Source organism: Heteronotia binoei, chromosome 5, assembly GCF_032191835.1.
Source record: "Heteronotia binoei isolate CCM8104 ecotype False Entrance Well chromosome 5, APGP_CSIRO_Hbin_v1, whole genome shotgun sequence".
NCBI lineage: Eukaryota > Metazoa > Chordata > Lepidosauria > Squamata > Gekkonidae > Heteronotia > Heteronotia binoei.
In genome coordinates, this window is record NC_083227.1 from 5,331,572 (window position 1) to 5,354,825 (window position 23,254).

The 23,254-nt window shown below is 51.7% G+C and overlaps 1 protein-coding gene across 1 annotated transcript; it reads right to left on the reverse strand.

Annotated features, from left to right (window-relative positions):
- Window positions 1-9,113: 9,113 nt before the first annotated feature.
- Window positions 9,114-21,622, reverse strand: LOC132572119 (zinc finger protein 722-like). The gene is made up of 6 exons (XM_060238923.1): window positions 21,211-21,622; window positions 20,087-20,195; window positions 16,007-16,089; window positions 14,862-14,988; window positions 14,550-14,759; window positions 9,114-11,552 (listed from the first exon to the last, which is right to left on the reverse strand). Exons 1-6 carry the CDS (start codon window positions 21,616-21,618, stop codon window positions 10,702-10,704), a joined length of 1,788 nt encoding a protein of 595 aa, XP_060094906.1. The 5' UTR covers window positions 21,619-21,622; the 3' UTR covers window positions 9,114-10,701.
- Between the last annotated feature and the right edge of the window lie 1,632 nt (window positions 21,623-23,254).

Below are 23,254 nucleotides of genomic sequence, written 5' to 3' on the forward strand. Positions count from 1 at the left end.
GGCGCCTCCTCTCCCTTCAGCACACAGGGGAAACGGTGGAGGAGAAATCCTGAAGGGGTCCCTTCCACTCCTGCCTGGTAGGGAGAGAAAGAAAGAGGGTAGGAAATCCTTTTTGCTCCGTGTGCATTTTGGGGACCAGTCCCTGAAGTAAACCTCTCCCCAGACTGAATTCAGGCCTGGAAAGCAGGGTTGCCAGCCTCCAGGTAGGGCCTGGAGATCTCCCATTTTTACAACCGATCTCCAGCTGGCAGAGAGCAGCTTCCTTGGAGAAAACGCCTGCTTTGGAGGGTGGACTCTGTGGCCTTGGACCATGCTGAAGCCCCTCCCCCAAACCCTCCCTTTTTCCGTCTCCACCCCCAAAGTAGCCAGTTATTTTCTTACACAGACCAGGCAACCCTACTGGAAAGAGTTAATTAAGATGCTATAGTTCCACACTATCACTTCTAAGATATTGTTCTCCATGCAGGGCTTTTTCTTGTAGCAGGAACCCCTTTGCATATTAGGCCACACACCCCTGATGTAGCCAATCCTCCAAGAGCTTACAAAAAAGGCAGTCCCCTGTGCAAGCACCAGTCGTTTCCGACGCTGGGGTGACGTTGCTTTCACAACGTTTTCACGGCAGGCTTTTTACGGGGTGCTTTGCCATTGCCTTCCCCAGTCCTCTACGCTTTCCCCCCAGCAAGCTGGTTACTCATTTGACCGACCTCGGAAGGATGGAAGGCCAAGTCAACCTGGAGCCGGCTACCTGAAACCAGCTTCCGCCGGAATCGAACTCAGTTCGTGAGCAGAGTTCAGACTGCAGTACTGCAGCTTTACCACTCTGCGCCACGGGGCTTACAGGGCTCTTAGAATCATAGAGTGGGAAGGGACCTCTAGGGTCATCTAGTCCAACCCCCTGCACAATGCAGGAAACTCACAAACACCTCCCCCTAAATTCGCAGGATCTTCATTGCTGTCAGATGGCCATATAGCCTCTGTTGAAAAACCTCCAAGGAAGGAGAACCCACCAACTCCCGAGGAAGCCTGTTCCACTGAGGAACTGCTCTAATGGTCAGGAAGTTCTTCCTAATGTTGAGCCGGAAACTCTTTTGATTTAATTTCAACCCATTGGTTCTGGTCCTACCTTCCAGGGCCACAGAAAACAATTCCACACCATCCTCTAGAAGACAGCCCTTCAAGTACTTGAAGATGGTGATCTTATCACCTCTCAGCCGCCTCCTCTCCAGGCTAAACATCCCCAGCTCCTTCAACCTTTCTTCATAGGATTTGGTCTCCAGAGCCCTCGCCATCTTTGTCGCCCTCCTCTGGACCCATTCCAGCTTGTCTATATCCTTCTTATAATATGGTGCAAATGTGGTGTGGTCGCTTTACACTGACATGCTTTGGAATCATAGAGTTGGAAGGGACCTCCAGGGTCATCAAGTCCAACTCCCTGCACAGTGCAGGAAACTCAGAAACACCTCCCCCTAAATTCAAACGATTCACATTGCTGTCAGATGGCCGTCTAGCCTCTGTTTAAAAACCTCCAAGGAAGGAGAGCCCACCACCTCCCGAGAAAGCCTGTTCCACTGAGGAAATGCTCTAACGGCCAGGAAGTTCTTCCTAATGTTGAGCCGGAAACTCTTTTCATTTAATTTCAACCCATTGGTTCTGGTCCTATTTTCCGGGCCCACAGAAAACAATTCCATCCCATCCTCTATAGGACAGCCCTTCAAGTACGTGAAGATGGTGATCTTATCACCTCTCAGTTCTTAGTACAGGGCCTACTGTAAACTCCACGAGGATTGGGGGTGTGTGGCCTAATATGTAGGGTTGCCAACCCTCATTTGGGGGCAGGGGATCCCTTGGTTTGGAATCCCACCCCCTCCTTCAGGGTCACCAGAAAGGGGGCAGGAAGGGAAATGTCTGCTGGGCATTATGAAAACCGATTTCCATAGTGTATAATGGGGGATTGATCGGTGTGTATTGGGGGCTCTGGAAAGGCTGTTTTTTGAGGTAGGGACACCAAAATCTTCAGCATACCATCCGGTGTCTCTCCTCAAAACACCCTCCAGGTTTTAAAAAAGTTTTGATGAGTGGGTTCAATTCTATGAGCCCCCCAAAAGGTGCCCCTATCCTTCATTATTTCTGAAGGAGGGACGGCATTGAAAAGGTGTGCTGTCCCTTTAAATGTGATGGCCAGAACTCCCTTTGGAGTTCAATTGTGCTTGTCACAACCTTGTTCCTAGCTCCACCCCCAAAGTCTCCTGGCTCCACCCCCAAAGTCCCCAGACTGGATGGGCCACTGGCCTGATCCAACATGGCTTCTCTTATGTTCTTATGTGACACAGAGTGTTGGACTGGGTGGGCCATTGGCCTGATCCAACAGGGCTTCTCTTATGTTCTTATGTGACACAGAGTGTTGGACTGGATGGGCCATTGGCCTGATCGAACATGGCTTCTCTTATGTTCTTATGTGACACAGAGTGTTGGACTGGATGGGCCATTGGCCTGATCGAACATGGCTTCTCTTATGTTCTTATGTGACACAGAGTGTTGGACTGGATGGGCAATTGGCCTGATCCAACAGAGCTTCTCTTATGTTCTTATGTGACACAGAGTGTTGGACTGGATGGGCCATTGGCCTGATCCAACATGGCTTCTCTTATGTTCTTATGTGACTCAGAGTGTTGGACTGGATGGGCCATTGGCCTGAACCAACATGGCTTCTCTTCTGTTCTTATGTGACTCAGAGTGTTGGACTGGATGTGCCATTGGCCTGATCCAACATGGCTTCTCTTATGAGGGAAGGAAGAAATTGGGGGTGGGTGTTAGGGTTGCCAGATCCAATTCAATGAATATCTGGGGGCTTTGGGGGTGGAGCCAGGAACAAGGGTGGGACTAGCATAACTGGGCTCCAAAGGGAGTTCTGGCCATCACATCTAAAGGGACCGCACGCCTTTTAAATGCCTTCCCTCCGCTGGAAAGAATGGAACAAACAGGGGCACCTTCTTTGGGGGCTCATAGCACTGGACCCCCTGGCTCAATCTTTTTGAAACTTGGAGGGCATTTCGGGGAGAGGCACTGGATGCTATGCTGAAAATTTGGTGCCTCTATTTAAACAAAACACACACACACACACCCCATCCCGAGATACCAGCAAATCTATTCTCTATTATGGGAATAGTTCTCCATGGGGGATAATGGAGTGCCCAGCAGACGTTGCCTTTAACACCCACCCTTTCTTATGACCCTGAATCGGGGAGAGGGCCTCCACACAGGGGGATCCCTGCACCCACGTGAGAACTGGAACCCCTGTGGGTGCTCTCTTCCAACCTCCCCCCTTGCTCCCTCCCTCCCGCCCTCCTTTTTTCCTTGCACTGCAGCCCCCAACCCCTTTTTAAGCCACCCCCCTCCTCCAAAGCTCACCGGAATCCCAGCACGCGGTTCCAGCAGAAGCTTGCAAAACTCAGAGGCGCTTCTTGCAAGGGGAGAAGGAGGAGGAGGAATTGGCTCCCCCCCCCCCGCTTTGCACCCCCCCCCCCGTGCCTCTCTAGGATTGCGGCGCTCTCTCTCTTTAACCCTTCCGGCCCGGGCAGGGCTTATTTTGCAAAAGGCAAAAGGAAAGGTGCCCTCACTCCCTCCCCCCAAAAGGGAAAGGTCCCCTGTGCAAGGACCAGTCGTTCCCGAGTCATTCTACACTCCCCCCCCCCACACCCCAGCAAGCTGGGGACTCATTTGACCGACCTCGGAAGGCTGAGTCAACCTCGCGCCGGCTACCTGAAAAACCCAGCTTCCGCCGGGGATCGAACTCGGGTCGTAAAGCAGAGCTTAGATCTCGATTCAGTCCAGGGGGATGCATAGTCCCAAGCACTGGTGAATAATGCTGCGGCCCCCTCCACCTCAAGCAGGCCTGCCTGGAGGAGTGCTCCTCCAAGGGAGCCAGGAGGGGAAAACCGATTTCCATAGTGTATAATGGGGGATTGATCGGTGTGTATCGGGGGCTCTGGGAAGGCTGCTTTTTGAGGTAGGGACACCAAAATTTTCAGCGTACCATCCATTGTCTCTCCTCAAAACACCCTCCAGGTTTTAAAAAAGTTTTGATGAGTGGGTTCAATTCTATGAGCCCCCCAAAAGGTGCCCCTATCCTTCATTATTTCTGAAGGAAGGAAGGCATTGAAAAGGTGTGCGGTCCCTTTCAATGTGACGGCCAGAACTCCCTTTGGAGCTCAATTGTGCTTGCCACACCCTTGCTCCTGGCTCCACCCCCCAATGTCTCCTGGCTCCACCCCCAAAGTCCCCAGACATTTCTGGAACTGGAGTTGGCAACCCTACTTAATATGCAAGGGATGCTGCTACAAAAAAAAGCTCTGTTCTGGAACGCATCCCAGTGTTTGTTTTTGGGGTGCCACAGGTTGTTTCATGCCTGTTGCGTCTTTTACCCCGTCCCCTTCCATTTCCCCAAGGCAAAGGAGCAAAGCGTCGAGGCGGAGAAGGAAGATTCCTCCCCCCACAAAAAAAATCCCTCTTTGCACTCTTCAGATTCCATTTCCTGTGGGTTTTCTGAGGGTCCAATGACACAGCCCCTGTGCCCCCTTTCCCAGCTCCTTCTGCCTTTCAGCCCCTCCACCTTCGCCCCCCCCAAACTCTGGAGCAGAGGTCCATCAGTGGCTATTAGCCACAGCGTATTGTTGGAACTCTCTGTCTGGGGCAGTGATGCTCTGTGTTCTTGGTTCTTGCGGGGGGAACAGTGGGAGGGCTTCTAGTGTCCTAGCCCCACGGATGGACCTCTTGATGGCAGCTGGGTTTTTCGGTCACTGTGTGATACAGTGTTGGACTGGATGGGCCATTGACCTGATCCAACAGCCTCCCCCCTCCCGATCCCCAGATACCAGCAGATCTATTCTCTATTATGGGAATAGTTCTCCATGGGGGATAATGGAGTGCCCAGCAGACGCTGCTTCCGCCGGGGATCGAACTCGGGTTGTGAAGCAGAGCTTAGGACTGCAAGACTGCAGCTTTAACACTACGCCACGCGCGACCCCCTCCAAAAAAAAGCCCCCCTAGATCTCGATTCAGTCCTGGGGGATGCGTAGTCCCAAGCACTGGTGAATAATGCTGCGGCCTGCCTGGAGGAGTGCATATCGGCTCTCCAAGGGAGCCAGGAGGGGAAACACAAATAGAGAGTCTGAGAAAAGGGCAAATAAATGAAATAAACCATGAGATCCCTCAGGAAAGGGCTCAGGCCTATTTTAAATGGATGAAGATTAAAAAAGAAAACCTCTGATAATCACAGGGGGATTGTCTCCGAGAGATGCCAGCCTCCAGGTGGGACCTGGGGATCCGAAGAAAAAGAAGACGACGACTGCGGATTCATACCCTGCCCTTCTCTAGCAGCCCCATGGCGCAGAGTGGTAAAACTGCACTACTGTGGTCTGAACTCTCTGCTCACGATTCCGCAGAAGCTGGGTTCAGGTAGCCGGCCCAAGGTTGACTCAGCCTTCCATCCTTCCGAGGTCGGTAAAATGAGTACCCAGCTTGCTGGGGGGAAGTGTAAAAGAAGGCAATGGCAAACCACCCCGTAAAAAGCCTGCCGTGGAAACGTTGTGAAAGCAACGTCAGCCCAGAGTCGAAAACGACTGGTGCTTGCACAGGGGACCTTTCCATTCCTTCTCTCCGAATCAGAGACTCAGAGCAGCTTACAATCGGCTATATATCTTCTTCCCCCCACAACAGACACCCTGTGAGGTGGGTGGGGCTGAGAGGGCTCTCACAGCAGCTGCCCTTTCAAGGATGCAGTCTCAGAGTTGCCCACAATCTCCTTTACCTTCCTCCCCCACAACAGACACCCTGTGAGGTGGGTGGGGCTGAGAGGGCTCTCACAGCAGCTGCCCTTTCAAGGACAGAGGCTCAGAGCGGCCTACAATCTCCTTTCCCTTCCTCCCCTACAATAGACACCCTGTGAGGTGGGTGGGGCTGAGAGGGCTCTCACAGCAGCTGCCCTTTCAAGGACACAGTCTCAGAGTTGCCCACAATCTCCTTTACCTTCCTCCCCCACAACAGACACCCTGTGAGGTGGGTGGGGCTGAGAGGGCTCTCACAGCAGCTGCCCTTTCAAGGACAGTCTCAGAGCGGCCTACAATCTCCTTTCCTTTCTTCCCCCACAATAGACACCCTGTGAGGTGGGTGGGGCTGAGAGGGCTCTTACAGCAGCTGCTCTTTCAAGGACAGAGTCTCAGAGCAGCCTACAATCTCCTTTCCCTTCCTCCCCCACAATAGACACCCTGTGAGGTGGGTGGGGCTGAGAGGGCTCTCCCAGCAGCTGCCCTTTCAAGGACAGAGGCTCAGAGCGGCCTACAATCTCCTTTCCCTTCCTCCCCCACAATAGACACCCTGTGAGGTGGGTGGGGCTGAGAGAGCTCTTCCAGCAGCTGCCCTTTCAAGGACAACTTGAGCTAGAGCTATGGCTAACCCAAGGCCACTCCAGTAGCTGCAAGTGGAGGAGTGGGGAATCAGACCTGGTTCACCCAGATAAGAGTCCGTGCACTTTACCACTACACCAAACTGGCTCTGGAATGACATCTCCTCTCCAAACTATGGAGATCACAGTCCCCCTGGAGAAAATGGAGACTTTGGAGGGTGGACTCCGTGGCGCTATACCTCACTGAGGTCCATCTGCTTCCCGCCCCCAAATCTCTAGGAGTTTCCCAACTTGGGTTTAGCTGGGTCACCCTGTTAGTCTCTCTGCAGCAGCAGCGCAGAGCCAGTGTCCAGGAGTACCTCAAAGACAACCACGTTTGTGGCAGGGGAGATGCTTTGTGAGTCACGGCTCACTTCTTCAGATACGGGTAGAACGTGACTCCATCTGTCCTAATATCTTGGAGTGATTTGAGACGTCAAATGACAATAGCAGGTGCGATTGGGTTGAGGTGTGATATGCAGAGGGGTAGCAGGCATGGAGAAATCAGCACTGGTCATGAGACGGGAAACCTAGATCTCGATTCAGTCCAGGTGGATGCATTGTCCCAAGCCTCATCGCCAGCTGCAATACAGCAGCCCCCTCCCTCCAATCTCCCCCTGAAACTCCCTTGCAAGAGAACTTCTGCTTTCAGATCAGCAACTAAATGCCCGGGAAAAGGTCATAATGTTCCCCTACGGACCATCGAATACTGTAGCCTCCAACGTCAGACCCTATGTCTAATTATTCTTTCTCAAAGGGACTGGTCTGCTTGTCCCATGTAGAGGGTGGAAGGGCATTGCTGGCACATGATGGTGTAAATCAGGGGTCCTCAAACTTTTTAAATAGGGGGCCAGTTCACTGTCCCTCAGACTGTTGGAGGGCCGAACTGCCGTTACTGTACAAGGCCGCGGGCCGTCAGTTCTCCGTCCTCTGCATCTCTCTCCCTTCCCCACACCACACACCCCAGCCTGGGAACTCACCTCACCTCGGTATCACCTCACACTCTGTCTCCGCCGCCTCAGCCCAGTGCCGGAAGTGTGTGTTGCTAACGCTAGTTTAGGTCGAACGTCACTTCCGGTCTGATTTTGCCATAACCCGGCGGGCCGCATAAACGTCCTCAGCGGGCCGCATCTGGCCCGCGGGCCATAGTTTGAGGACCCCTGGCGTAAATCATATTAGAGGATGAGCAGGAGTAGGAACCTGAGACGGGATGGCTGATTTTGCTGGGCCCACTGGAAGTGTTGCTAGCAAAGCTGGCATCTTGGTTTCTTGCAGATCTTGCTTCCAGAGTGTATGCCAGGTAGTCTATCTCTACGGGTGAGGAGCTGGTTGAGCCCCACAGGTTGTCTGCATGCCAAAAAAGGGAAGTGTAAAGAACAGAACTCTCCCCCCCCTTACTTTTTTGTATTATTAGAATTAAAGGCCGAAAATCAAGCGCTGTAATTCACTGTGTCTCATTGCTCCTGGCTTTCTCAACTATATTCACAATTCATCATGGAACTAGAAAAATTTCCAAGGGAAGACAGGACTTTAATTTGGTACTTGCTCTCAGCTGCTAGGACATTGTATGCGCAGCTGTGGAAACAAGAAAAAATACCAGAGAAATGGGACTGGATTATGAAAGTTTTATCGTGGAGTGAGATGGACAAACTAACTAGAACTCTAAGAGACTATGATTTAGACATATTCAAAAAGGAGTGGAAGAAATTTAAAGGCTATATGGAGAAAGAGTGGAATGTAAAAAGACATTGGACAATTTTTTAGTATTAATGAGGAAAAAATATTGAATTTTGATCGGTTAGTAGTACCTTTAGTATTGAACTTAAATCTATAACTTCGGAGAAGTCAACATTGGAGGGAGGGGGGATTGAATTACCATATGGGTTAGTATAGAAAATTTTATAATTAAGTTTTGTAACCATATGTTATCAATAAATTGTTGAAAATGTTGTGAAAGCAACGCCACCCCAGAGTCGGGAACGACTGCTGCTTGCACAGGGGACTACCTTTCCCTTTTTAAGAACCACTTTGACCAGGCAAGCCGGATCTTGTCAGATCTCAGACTCTAAGCAGGGTTGACTTTGGTTAGTACTTGGATGGGAGACCTCCTTGAAATACTAAACTGGGAAGACAGGGGCAGGCTTTTATGCATTTATTTATTTATTGACAGCAATGAGGATCCTGTGAATTTAGGGGGAGGTGTTTGTGAGTTTCCTGCATTGTGCACGGGGTTGGACTAGATGACCCTGGAGGTCCCTTCCAACTCTATGATTCCTGACCGTTAGAGCGATTCCTCAGTGGAACAGGCTTCCTCGGGAGGTGGTGGGCTCTCCTTCCTTGGAGGTTTTTAGACAGAGGCTAGATGGCCATCTGACAGCAATGAAGATCTAGTGAATTTAGGGGGAGGTGTTTGTGAGTTTCCTGCGTTGTGCCGGGGGTTGGACTAGATGACCCTGGAGGTCCCTTCCAACTCTATGATTCCTGACTGTTAGAGCGATTCCTCAGTGGAACAGGCTTCCTCGGGAGGTGGTGGGCTCTCCTTCCTTGGAGGTTTTTAGACCCTGGAGGTCCCTTCCAACTCTACTATGATTCTTTTCAGCCACACACACACACACACACACACACATAATTACAGAAATACGAACCCCCCCCCAAAAAACTTGTAAGAACCAAACCAAACGTCTTTTAATGAATATGCAGAAAATATCCCTAAATAATCACAACACGTGAAACCAGACTCGAGACCAAATGCATTTCAACTTCACAGTCTTCAACAGTGCTCTACCCTACATACCAAATATCTAAAATGCAACTTTCTCTTCCGTCAACGTCAAATAACGTTCCATTTAACAATGGCAGATTTTATGTTTCGTGGTAATGAACTAAACCCAGCGGGGACCTCACACGGTTTGACCTTCACTCGCTGCCTCTGAAGTTAAAGGAACAGAAACAGTTTTGATAAGCAGAACGTCTTGCCGGCATGTGCTCAGCTTGCGTTTCTTTCGCTGACCTTCGAGCGAAGTTAAATCCTGGCTCTTTAACCTAGCAATTCTAAAGAAATGCTAACTTTTAGTCTCCTCCTCAGAAGTACCATTTATTTTTACCAGCTGGACAGAACAAGGAGGTCCCCAAATGCAGAACCCCCAACTTCTCTGGTTGCCCTCTGATATTACGAGTAATTTTATCCCCTCTGAGCCTGATAGGCAAATACCCGTTTCTCCCACTATTCATAAACCCACCCTCTTCAGCCATTAAACAACCATTATTCTACTTGCTGGCTACTGGATGGCTACAGGTGGTGGCTACAGGTGTGTCCGGGGCTGCACAGGGTTTTGGGGCGATGCAGCACTGCCGGCAACAGAGAAGAGTGTGTGTGTGTCACACAATGTTTGTGTGTGTGTGTGTGGTGGGGGGAGATCTTCCTCATTTTAATTAGCGCTCTTTACTGGCTTTTCCCTGGCAGTGCTGTGGGTCTCTTTGTAAGAAAGCCGACCCTGTGAAAATATATTTGGGTGAGAAGCTGTGTTGGCCTAAAGCGATGAAGTTTGAGCCCGGTGGCACCTTTAAGACCAAGGAGTTTAATTCTGGGTATAAGCTGCCGTGTGCATGCACGCAAAAGCTTATACCCAGAATTAAACGTGTTGGTCATAAAGGCACCACTGCTCAAACTCTGTTCCACTGCAAAAATATGAGAAGCCTCCCAGAATCTCACGCCCCAAAGGAAACTGAGCCCTTAAAAGGGGGCCCTGGGAGCTCCTCAAATCTTCGGGCAAGTGCGGAAGTCGTCTTTGCGCAATGGCAGATTGACACCCTGACAAAAACAGCACCGGACAAAGGAACATTATAGGTCGGAAACAGCCAAAAACAGGTCAGGCGCGAAGATTCCCCCCCCCCCCCCAGGCAACTACGTGCTTGGATTCGTCGCTTGGGAAATGTGAGATTCAGTCCCAGCACCGCAAGTTGAGTTTTGTTCTAAGTAAGCACCATCTTGCAAGCTGTCTAGTGAAACATACAGTTTGTGTGCTCATCTGCGTTCTTTGGTCCTTAAATCAGATTCTCCGGCGGTCATAAAAGGAGCTGAGAAAAACTCTGTTAACCGTCTCAAAACCTCCTTCCAGAAGGAGTCTTTGCAGGTTTCACAGTGTCTTCCTCTTCGTGACCGAAGCTCTTCCTACATACTCCGCATTTGTGCATGTGCCCCCCCCCCCGGTATATTCTTTGGTGGAAAGTAAGGCTTGAAGAACAACGGAGCCGTTTCCACCCTAGAAGCATTCAAAGAGTTTCCCTGCGGCGTGGATTCTTATGTAATGGCTCAGAAAGTTAACTCTCTGACTGAAACTCTTCCCGCACTGCAAGCACGCGAACGGCTTGTCGCCCGTGTGGATTCTCTGATGGCAATTCAGGTTCCCTTTGTGGCCGAACTTCTTCCCGCACTGTGGGCATTCGAACGGCTTCTCCCCCGTGTGGGTTCTTTGGTGGGCCGTCAGGGTGGAGCTGTCGCCGAAGCGCTTTCCGCACTCTGAGCACTTGTAAGGTTTCTCCCCCGTGTGGATTCTGCGATGGGAAGCTAGGGTTCCGCGCTGACGGAAGCGCTTCCCGCACTCCGGGCATTGGAAGGGTTTCTCTCCTGTGTGGATTCGTAGGTGGGCCATCAGGTTTCCTCTCTGGCTGAAGCCCTTTCCGCACACGGAACACTTGTACGGGTTCCTCCGAGCATGGCTTCGGCGGTGTACGGCGAGGACCGACCGATTCAAGAAACTCTCTCCGCACGCTCTGCATTTGTACCGCTTCTGTTCTTCGTGACTTCCCTGGAGCTCCGTGAGATACTCACTAAGCCTCAAGCTTTCCCCATACTCCTCTTCCTCCTCTGCGTGAACGCCCCGATGCTCTAAAAAGGTCGGTCTCTGAGTGACGCATTCTGCAGATTCTGAGTACCAGCATGGGTCGCTTTGCGGGGAAGTCAGATTTTCATTCTGCCTGCCACTCCACTTAGTATTGAAGTATGGTCTTCCTTCTGTTTGCTTTCTCTGCCCCTCCAGATCTGTAGTTCTACTTCTTCCCAGAGACCCTTCAGGGGGCTCTTCTGCTTTTATGCTCTTTCGGCAGGCAGGAACTGGAACAAAGACACAATTGCAGTTTAGAGAAGATATTGGAATTATATCCCACCCTCCACTCCCAATCTCAGAGTCTCAGAGCGGTTCACAATCTCCTTTATTTTCCTCTCCCACGACAGATACACCCTGTGAGGTGGGTGGGGCTGAGAGAGCTCTGACAGAAGCTGCCCTTTCAAGGACAGAGTCTCAGAGCAGCATACAATCTCCTTTCCCTCCCCCCCCCACAACAGACACCCTGTGAGGTGGGTGGGGCTGAGAGGGCTCTCACAGCAGTTGCCCTTTCAAGGACAGAGGGTCAGAGCGGCCTACAATCTCCTTTTCCTTCCTCCCCCATGACAGACACACCCTGTGAGGTGGGTGGGGCTGAGAGAGCTCTGACAGAAGCTGCCTTTTCAAGGACAGCTCTGCGAGAGTTATGGCTGACCCAAGGCCATCTCAGAAGGTGCAAGTGGAGGAGTGGGGAATCAAACCCGGTTCTCCCAGATAAGAGAGCTATGACTGACCCAAGGCCATTCCAGCAGGTGCAAGTGGAGGAGTGGGGAATGAAACCCGGTTCTCCCAGATAAGAGAGCTATGGCTGACCCAAGGCCATTCCAGCAGCTGCAAGTGGAGGAGTGGGGAATCAAACCTGGTTCCCCCAGATAAGAGGGCTATGGCTGGCCCAAGGCCATGCCAGCAGCTGCAAGTGGAGGAGTGGGGAATCAAATCTGGTTCTCCCAGATAAGAGAGCTCTGGCTGACCCGAGGCCATCCCAGCAGCTGCAAGTGGAGGAGTGGGGAATCAAACCCGCTTCTCCCAGATAAGAATCCGCACACTTAACCACCACACCAAACTGGCTATACCAAGCTTGGTTGAAAATCAGAACTGCAAATCAGAGACTGAGACCAGGCTGCCGCCGCTATGAATAACTGAAAAGCAAAGACAATTGAGGGGTGAGTGACATGACAGAGGTCTACAAAATTATGCATCGGATAGAGAAGGCAGAGAAAGCAGCATTTTCCTTCCTTTCTCGTGGTACGAGAACTCATGGGCATTCCATGAAACTGAAGAGCAATAATTTTAGAACAGATGAAAAAGAAGTCCTTCTTCACCCAAAGAGTCCTTAAGATGTGGAATTCGCTGCTGCAGGAAGAGGTGGCAGCTAGACGCACAGACAGCTCCGAGAGGGGATTGGAGAAACATCTGGAATGGAGGTCCTCCAGTGGCTGTCAGTCACAAGGTAAAAATGGAACACTCTTTCTGGGGCAGTGATGCGTTGTCTTCTTGGTGCTTGGGGGGCAACAGTAGGAGGCCTTCTAGTGTCCTGACCCCACTAGTGGACCCCCTGATGGCTCCTGAGATTTGGCCACTGCGTGACAGAGTGCTGGATTGCCCCATCACTGCCCTAGACAGAGAGTTCCAACAATACGGTGTGGCTAATAGCCACTGATGGACCTCTGCCCCATACGTTCATCCAATCCCCTGAGGATGTTCTCCGTAGCCGAGAACGAAACGTTTGGAAGAAAAACTATCTCCAGTAGAACACGGCACTTGAGCCAGAAAGATTCTACAAACCCTAATAATCCCCTATATGATTGTAGCCACCACCACTTCCTACAGCAGTGAATTCCACAGTAATCAGGGCTTTTTTTGTAACAAGAACTTCTCTGCATATTAGGCCACACACCTCTGATGTAGCCAATCCTCCAACAGCTTACAGGGCTCTTCGTACAGGGCCTACTGTGAGCTCCAGGAGGATTGGCTACATCACGGGTGTGTGCCCTAATATGCAAAGGAGTCCCTGCTCCAAAAAAAGCCCTATTAAGTATTATAGAATCCTAGAGTTGGAAGGGACCTCTAGGGTCATTAGTCCAACCCCCTGCACAATGCAGGAAACTCACAAACACCTCCCCCTAAATTCACAGGATCTTCATTGCTGTCAGATGGCCATCTAGCCTCTGTTTAAAAACCTCCAAGGAAGGAGAGCCCACCACCTCCCGAGGAAGCCTGTTCTACTGAGGAACCGCTCTAACGGTCAGGAAGTCCTTCCTAATGTTGAGCCGGAAACTCTTTTGATTTAATTTCAACCCACTGGTTCTGGTCCTATCTTCCAGGGCCACAGAAAACAATTCCGCACCATCCTCTATAGGGCAGCCCTTCAAGTACTTGATGGTGATCATATCACCTCTCAGCCACCTCCTCTCTAGGCTAAACATCCCCAACTCCTTCAACCTTTCCTCATAGGACTTGGTGTCCAGACGCCTCACCATCTTCTTCGCCCTCCTTTGGACCTGTTCCAGCTTGCCTATATCCTTCTTAAAATGTGGTGCCCAAAACTGAACAAAAGACTCCCGGTGAGGTCTTACCAGAGCAGAGACTCTTTAGCTTGGAGAAACGTCGACTGCGGGGTGACATGATAGAGGTTTACAAGATAATGCATGGGATGGAGAAAGTAGAGAAAGAAGTACTTTTCTCCCTTTCTCACAATACAAGAACTCATGGGCATTCAATGAAATTGCTGAGCAGACAGGTTAAAACGGATAAAAGGAAGTACTTCTTCACCCAAAGGGTGATTAACATGTGGAATTCACTGCCACAGGAGGTGGTGGCGGCCACAAGCATAGCCACCTTCAAGAGGGGTTTAGATAAAAATATGGAGCAGAGGTCCATCAGTGGCTATTAGCCACAGTGTGTGTGTATATATAAAATTTTTTGCCACTGTGTGACACAGAGTGTTGGACTGGATGGGCCATTGGCCTGATCCAACATGGCTTCTCTTAGAGTAAAGCGATACCATCACATCACGTGATCTGGACACTATACTTCTGTTGATACAGCCCAAAATTGCATTTGCCTTTTTAGCCACCGCATCACACCTGTTGATTCATGTTCAGCTGAGATATCGAAAGTCAAGGCCCAAACATACACCAGGAGATGGAGAAATACCAGAAGCTTCTCTCTGTCAGTTCTGAAGTTGATCCCAGACCCCGCCCCCCTCCACTGCCTTTTCCAACTACCTGCAAAGTCTTGGGGCCTCTGGTGGGCATCGGGGGGCTGCCCGGGCCTCAAAGAGTCCGTCTGGCTCTCTGTGCGCAGCTTGACTCGAAAGCGTGAAGGCAATCCGGGAAAGGAAGACGGCACGTGGAGAATCCCCAGACACGACCCGTCACGGAGAGGGCGCAGCATCCGGAAGCATCCGAGGTTGGAGGGGGGAGGGTTTCCCCTGCCTAGGAAGAGACCCCGGGTCATCAGAAGCGGATCTGGGGAGGGGAGGCTGACCAAGCAGGGCAGTTTCTGCCCGGGGTAAGAAAGCCCTGGAGGGCGCTTACTCAAAGAAGCCACATTCAGGAGACTCTCCGACATGACTTCGCGGTAGACAGCCTGTTGGTCCAGATCTAGCAGAGCCCACTCCTCCTCGGAGAAAGAGATGGCCACGTCCTCAAAGCCCACCAGACTCTGAAGGAAGGAAGGAGACGTTATTGACCAGGGATCTTTGCAGAATTTGGGCACACACACGAGAAGCTTCAGCTGCCCCCTTCCATTGCCATCATCTGGAAGATTTTTTGTTCCTGTACGGCAGGGGTGGCCAACGGTAGCTCTCCAGATGTTTTTTTTTTGCCTACAACTCCCGTCAGCCCCAGCCAGCATGGCCAATGGCTGGGGCTGATGGGAGTTGTAGGCAAAAAAAAAAACATCTGGAGAGCTACCGTTGGCCGCCCCTGCTGTATGGCATTTCCTCAGCAATCGCTCTTTCCTCCAAACTGTTTTTACGTTTGGCATCCATTGTAAGTCTGTTTTTAATCGTTTTAATGAGGTGTGCTTGGGAGAGAGAGGGGGTCGATTCTAACGATTCCACGATGTGATTTTATCGTGAGTCCAAAAGACTAACAAAACATACGACAGGATATGGAATTTCGTGAGTCCCTGCTCGCTTCTTCAGAGACTCACAAAAAAGCTCCGTCCCAGCCGCATATTTTGTTAGTCTTTAAGGTGTTACTGGAGGGCGTTTACTTAAAGAAGCCACATTCAGGAGACTCTCCGACATGACTTCGTGGTAGACAGCCCAATGGTCCAGATCTAGCAGGGCTCACGCCTCCTCGGAGAAAGAGATGGCCACGTCCTTAAAGGTTACTGGACTTTGAAGGAAGGAGGAGACGTTATTGGCCAGGGGTCTTTGCAGAATTTGGACGTGCACCTGAGAAGATTCACCTGTCCCCATCCATTCCCATCTTCTACCAGCGCATGAAGACTTTTCCCCATTGGACGTTCCATCGATGATCCCTCCTTACTAACCGATGTGTTTCTTCTGCTTCATTTTGTATCAATCGTAAGTCTGCTTTTTAATAAAGTGAGTTTGGGAGCGAGGGGAGTTTGCACTGATGATTTCACAATGTGGTTCTATCCTATAGGTTTTAGATTGTTAGCCACCCTATCTGTCCCTCACCCAACCACCCCCCCTCAGCCCGTCCCATACCAGATCCAGCTGGATGCCAACCGCTTCCTCCGCGCTTAGAAGCGTGGATGACTTCATGCCCACTACTGGCATCGCTTCACCATCTGCAAGGGAGACAAAGATGGCAGGAGGCATCAAATAGTCCCTTCAGAAACGTTTGGCATTGTTCAGAAGCCTTTGGCCATTGTGCAGTGGTTAAGTATGTGGACTCTAATCTGGAAGAACCGGGTTTGATTCCTCACTCCTCCACTTGCACCTGCTGGAATGGCCTTGGGTCAGCCAAAGCTCTCTTATCTGGGAGAACCGGGTTTGATTCCCCCACTCCTCCACTTGCACCTGCTGGAATGGCCTTGGGTCAGCAATAGCTCTCTTATCTGGGAGAACCGGGTTTGATTCCCCACTCCTCCCCTTGCAGCTGCTGGAATGGCCTTGGGTCAGCCAGAGCTCTCTTATCTGTGAGAACCGGGTTTGATTCCTCACTCCTCCACTTGCACCTACTGGCATGGCCTTGGGTCAGCCAGAGCTCTCTTATCTGGGAGAACCGGGTTTGATTCCTCACTCCTCCACTTGCACCTGCTGGAATGGCCTTGGGTCAGCCATAGCTCTCTTATCTGGGAGAACCGGGTTTGATTCCCCAGTCCTCCGCTTGCACCTGCTGGCATGGCCTTGGGTCAGCCATAGCTCTCTTATCTGGGAGAACCGGGTTTGATTCCTCACTCCTCCACTTGCACCTGCTGGAATGGCCTTGGGTCAGCCATAGCTCTCTTATCTGGGAGAACCGGGTTTGATTCCCCACTCCTCCACTTGCACCTGCTGGAATGGCCTTGGGTCAGCCAGAGCTCTCTTATCTGGGAGAACCGGGTTTGATTCCTCACTCCTCCACTTGCACCTGCTGGAATGGCCTTGGGTCAGCCATAGCTCTCTCATCTGGGAGAACCGGGTTTGATTCCTCACTCCTCCACTTGCACCTGCTGGCATGGCCTTGGGTCAGCCATAGCTCTCTTATCTGGGAGAACCGGGTTTGATTCCTCACTCCTCCACTTGCACCTGCTGGAATGGCCTTGGGTCAGCCATAGCTCTCTTATCTGGGAGAACCGGGCTTGATTCCCCACTCCTCCACTTGCACCTGCTGGAATGGCCTTGGGTCAGCCATAGCTCTCTTATCTGGGAGAACCGGGTTTGATTCCCCACTCCTCCACTTGCACCTGCTGGAATGGCCTTGGGTCAGCCAGAGCTCTCTTATCGGGGAGAACCGGGTTTGATTCCTCACTCCTCCACTTGCACCTGCTGGAATGGCCTTGGGTCAGCCATAGCTCTCTTATCTGGGAGAACCGGGCTTGATTCCCCACTCCTCCACTTGCACCTGCTGGAATGGCCTTGGGTCAGCCATAGCTCTCTTATCTGGGAGAACCGGGTTTGATTCCCCACTCCTCCACTTGCACCTGCTGGAATGGCCTTGGGTCAGCCAGAGCTCTCTTATCGGGGAGAACCGGGCTTGAACAACAACAACTGAGACTCCTTTGGTTAGCGAAAGGCAGGGTATAAATCCAATCTCTTCTTCTTCTTCTTTAAGAAGTCCCTGACAAAATTCTTTTTTTTGGCACACCAGTGTGAATTATGTCCGGTGACCAAAGAAGAACTAATGATGGTTTTGCTGATCAGGCATGTTGGCATTATTTAACCAGTATGACTGATTCTCATGTTTCCTGCTTTTATTGTACCAGGCCTTAAGAACATGGCTGAAAAAAGTAATATCTTTGTCTCATTGCACCTTAAAGAACATCAAACTTTCTGGGGCAAAAGCTGTTAAGAGCCAAATCTCCCTTTGTTAGATACCTGCTTTGACTCTCCAACGTTCATACTCAAGAAATCTTGCTGGTCTCTAAGAAGAAGACTGCAGATTTATATCCCACCCTTCTCTCTGAATCAGAGACTCAGAGCAGCTTACAATATCCTATATCTTCTCCCCCCACAACAGACACCCTGTGAGGTGGGGGCAGATTTATACCCCGCCCTTCTCTCAGAATCAGAGACTCAGAGCAGCTTACAATCTCCTATATCTTTTCCCCCCACAACAGACACCCTGTGAGGTGGGGGCAGATTTATACCCCGCCCTTCTCTCAGAATCAGAGACTCAGAGCAGCTTACAATATCCTATATCTTCTCCCCCCACAACAGACACCCTGTGAGGTGGGGGCAGATTTATACCCCGCCCTTCTCTCAGAATCAGAGACTCAGAGCAGCTTACAATATCCTATATCTTCTCCCCCCACAACAGACACCCTGTGAGGTGGGGGCAGATTTATACCCCACCCTTCTCTCTGAATCAGAGACTCAGAGCAGCTTACAATCTCCTATATCTTTTCCCCCCACAACAGACACCCTGTGAGGTGGGGGCAGATTTATACCCCGCCCTTCTCTCAGACTCAGAGCAGCTCACAATTTCCTATATCTTCTCCCCCCACAACAGACACCCTGTGAGGTGGGTGGGGCTGAGAGAAGAAGACAGCAGATTTATACCCCGCCCTTCTCTAAGAATCAGAGACTCAGAGCAGCTCACAATCTCCTATATCTTCTCCCCCACAACAGACACCCTGTGAGGTGGGGGCAGATTTATACCCCGCCCTTCTCTCAGAATCAGAGACTCAGAGCAGCACACAATCTCCTATATCTTCTCCCCCCACAACAGACACCCTGTGAAGTGGGGGCAGATTTATACCCCGTCCTTCTCTCTGAATCAGAGCAGCTTACAATCTCCTATATCTTCTTTCCTCACAACAGACACCCTGTGAAGTGGGGGCAGATTTATACCCTGCCCTTCTCTCTGAATCAGAGACTCAGAGCAGCTCACAGTCTCCTATATCTTCTCCCCGCACAACAGACACCCTGTGAGGTGGGTGGGGCTGAGAGGGCTCTTACAGCAGCTGCTCTTTCAAGGACAACCTGTGCCAGAGCTATGGCTGACCCAAGGCCATTCCATCAGGTACAAGTGGAGGAGTGGAGAATCAAACCCGGTTCTCCCAGATAAAAGTCCGCACACTTAACCACAGGGGTAGGGAACGTTGGCTCTCTAGATTTTTTTTTTTTTGCCTACAACTCCCATCAGCCCCAGCCAGCATGGCCAATGGCTGGGGCTGATGGGAGTTGTAGGCAAAAAAAACATCTGGAGAGCCAACATTCCCTACCCCTGCACTACACCAAACTGGCTCTCCGCCCAACACCAGATTCGAATCCTGCTTTTCTACAGCGGACCAGCAAAGCTGCCTTCCTGAAATTTACTGAAAAGTGACTCTAAAATGCTCTAAAACAAGTCAATAAAGTCTTGGTCAGCTGAAATCGGGTTTCTAAAGAAGAATCTGGAGATGTCTCCTGTCTCCCTCCTTGGGGAGGGATGGTGGCTCAGTGGTAGAGCATCTGCTTGGTAAGCAGAAGGTCCCAGGTTCAATCCCCGGCATCTCCAACTAAAAAGGGTCCAGGCAAATAGGTGTGAAAGACCTCAGCTGGAGACCCTGGAGAGCCATGAATGGGGCTGGGGCTGTGGCTCAGTGGTAGAGCATCTGCTTGGGAAGCAGAAGGTCCCAGGTTCAATCCCCGGCATCTCCAACTAAAAAGGGTCCAGGCAAGTAGGCGTGAAGAACCTCAGCTGGAGACCCTGGAGAGCCATGAATGGGGCTGGGGCTGTGGCATAGTGGTAGAGCATCTGCTTGGGAAGCAGAAGGTCCCAGGTTCAATCCCCGGCATCTCCAACTAAAAAGGGTCCAGGCAAATAGGTGTGAAAGACCTCAGCTGGAGACCCTGGAGAGCCATGAATGGGGCTGGGGCTGTGGCTCAGTGGTAGAGCATCTGCTTGGGAAGCAGAAGGTCCCAGGTTCAATCCCCGGCATCTCCAACTAAAAAGGGTCCAGGCAAGTAGGCGTGAAGAACCTCAGCTGGAGACCCTGGAGAGCCGCTGCCAGTCTGAGTAGACAATACTGACTTCGATGGACCCAGGGTCTGATTCAGTATAAGGCAGCTTCATAGGTTCATATAAAGGCATCTACAGATTTCAGGTGTATTCAGGAGGAGGGGGCCAAATGAAAACCTGCCCCTGATAACCCTTACCTGGTGAGGTAGTTCCTCCGTCACTTCCCTGAGCAAACCACTCTCGTCTCTGTTGAGGGCCTGACAGCACCTCGTCCTTGGGCAGAACAGCTGCCCCTTCAGAAGATCCCTGGAAGAGCAGAGAAGATGACGTTTTTGAAAGGAACAGTACGAGGGAAGAAGAAGAAGAAGAAGAAGAAGACATTGGATTTATATTCCGCCCTCCACTCAAGAGTCTCAGAGCGGCTCACAATCTCCTTTATCTCCCTCTCCCGCAACAGACACCCTGTGAGGAGGGTGGGGCTGAGAGGACTCTCACAGAAGCTGCCCTTTCAAGGACAGAGGCTCAGAGCGGCTCACAATCTCCTTTATCTCCCTCTCCTGCAACAGACACCCTGTGAGGTGGCTGGGGCTGAGAGGACTCTCACAGAAGCTGCCCTCTCAAGGACAGAGGCTCAGAGCGGCCTACAATCTCCTTTACCTTCCTCCCCCACAACAGACACCCTGTGAGGTGGGTAAGGCTGGAGTGGGCTCTCACAGAAGCTGCCCTTTCAAGGACAGAGGCTCAGAGCGGCCTACAATCCCCTTTCTCTTCCTCCCCCACAACAGACACCCTGTGAGGTGGGTGGGGCTGAGAGGGCTCTCACAGCAGCTGCCCTTTCAAGGACAACCTCTGTCAGAGCTCTGGCTGACCCAAGGCCATGCCAGCAGATGCAAGTGGACGAGTGGGGAATCAAAGCTGGTTTTCCCAGATAAGAGTCCACACACTTAACCACTACACCAAACTGGCTCTCTGGAGGGGCCACAACAGGGCAGAGAGGCCGAGGCCTTCCCCTGAGAAAAACATCAGAAGAGCCCTGCTGGATCAGACCAGGGAGGGTCCATCTACTCCAGCCTCCTGTCTCACACAGTGGCCAGCCAGTTCCTCTGGAGGGCCAACAACAGGGCAGAAAGGCTGAGGCCTTCCCCTGAGAAGAACACCAGAAGAGCCCTGCTGGATCAGACCAGGGAGGGTCCATCTAGTTCAGCCTCCTATCTCACACAGTGGCCAACCAGTCCACAAAAGAAGCCAATTTCCCAGAAGAGAGGCAGGGCAAGCTGAGGCTTCTGTGCCCTCTGTAGATCCCAGGATGAAACCCTCTCACCTGCCCTTTCCACTTCTCCTCCTCTGCCTGGCTCAAGAAGAAGACTTCAGCCAGGGCGACCGCCTGAGAGCTGGTTTCCGGCTCGCATTCCCTGACCCAGCTCTGCACCTCCAACGGCAGGACAGCCAAGAAACGCTCTAGGATCACCAGGTCCAAGATCTGCTCCTTTGTATGCCTCTCTGGCTTCAGCCACTGCTGGCACAGACTGTGGAGTCGGCTGCAGATGTCTTGGAGCCCCTCAGCCTCATGGAAGGAACACTGCCTGAAGGTCTGGCCATCTGAGCACAGGACCTCCATCCCAGGGATTGTCTGCATGGCTTTTTCCCAGAATTCCCTGTTCTCCATCTTGTTTCTGTCAGGTCTGCTCCCTGCTTCTGCATCTGGCTCCGCTTTCACTCTGAGCTCCATCTGGGCTGAAAAGAACAGAAGAACATCAGAAGAGCCCTGCTGGATCCCACCAGTAAGAAGAAGAAGAAGATATTGGATTTATATCCCGCCCTCCACTCCAAAGAGTCTCAGAGCGGCTCACAATCTCCTTTACCTTCCTCCCCCACAACAGACACCCTGTGAGGTGGGTGGGGCTGGAGAGGGCTCTCACAGCAACTGCCCTTTCAAGGACAACCTCTGCCAGAGCTATGGCTGACTCAAGGCCATGCTAGTAGGTGCAAGTGGAGGAGTGGGGAATCAAACCCGGTTCTCCCATATAAGAGTCCTTAACCACTTAACCACTACACCACACTTAACCACTACACCAAACTGGCTCTTCAGTAAGGGTCTATCTAGTCCAGCCTCCTGTCTCACACAGTGGCCAACCAGTTCCTCTGGAGGACCAACAACAGGGCAGAGAGGCCGAGGCCATCCCCTGAGAAGAACATCAGAAGAGCCCTGCTGGATCCCACCAGTAAGGGTCTATCTAGTCCAGCCTCCTATCTCACACAGCGGCCAACCAGTTCCTCTGGAGGGGCCACAACAGGGCAGAGAGGCCGAGGCCATCCCCTGAGAAGAACATCAGAAGAGCCCTGCTGGATCCCACCAGTAAGGGTCTATCTAGTCCAGCCTCCTATCTCACACAGCGGCCAACCAGTTCCTCTGGAGGGGCCACAACAGGGCAGAGAGGCTGAGGCCTTCCCCTGAGAAGAACATCAGAAGAGCCTTGCTGGATCCCACCAGTAAGGGTCTATCTAGTCCAGCCTTCTGTCTCACACAGTGGCCAACCAGTTCCTCTGGAGGGCCAACAACAGGGCAGAGAGGCCGAGGCCTTCCCCTGAGAAGAGCATCAGAAGAGCCCTGCTGGATCCCACCAGTAAGGGTCTATCTAGTCCAGCCTCCTGTCTCACACAGCGGCCAACCTGTTCCTCTGGAGGGGCCACAACAGGGCAGAGAAGCCGAGGCCTTCCCCTGAAAAGAACATCAGAAGAGCCCTGCTGGATCAGACCAGGTAGGGTCTATCTAGTCCAGCCTCCTATCTCACATAGGAGCCAACCACTTCCTCTGGAAGGCCAACTACAAGACAGAGAAGCCGAGGCCTTCATAAGAACATCAGAAGAGCCTGTTGGATCAGACAAGTCCATCCTATTTCACACAGGGGCCAGCCAGTTGTATTGAAGGGCCAACAACAGGGCAGAGAGGCCGAGACCTCCGCCAGAGAAGAACATCAGAAGAACCCTGCTGGATCAGACCAGTGAGGGTCCATCTAGTCCAGCATCCTGTTTCATAATGTGGCCAACCAGGAGGGCCAACAACAGGGCAGAGAGGCTGAGGCCTTCCCCTGAGAAGAGCGTCAGAAGAGCCCTGCGGGATCAGATCAGTAAGGGTCCATCTAGACCTGTCTCACACAGTAGTCCACCAGTTCCTCTGGAGGGCCAACAACAGGGCAGAGAGGCTGAGGCCTTCCCCTGAGAAGAATTTCAGGAGAGCCCTCCTGGGTCAGACCAGTGAGAGTCCCTCTAATCCAGCCTCCTGTCTCACACAAAGGCCAGCCAGTTCCTCTGGAGGGTCAACAACAGGGCAGAGAGGCCGAGGCCTTTCCCTGAGAATGCCAAGT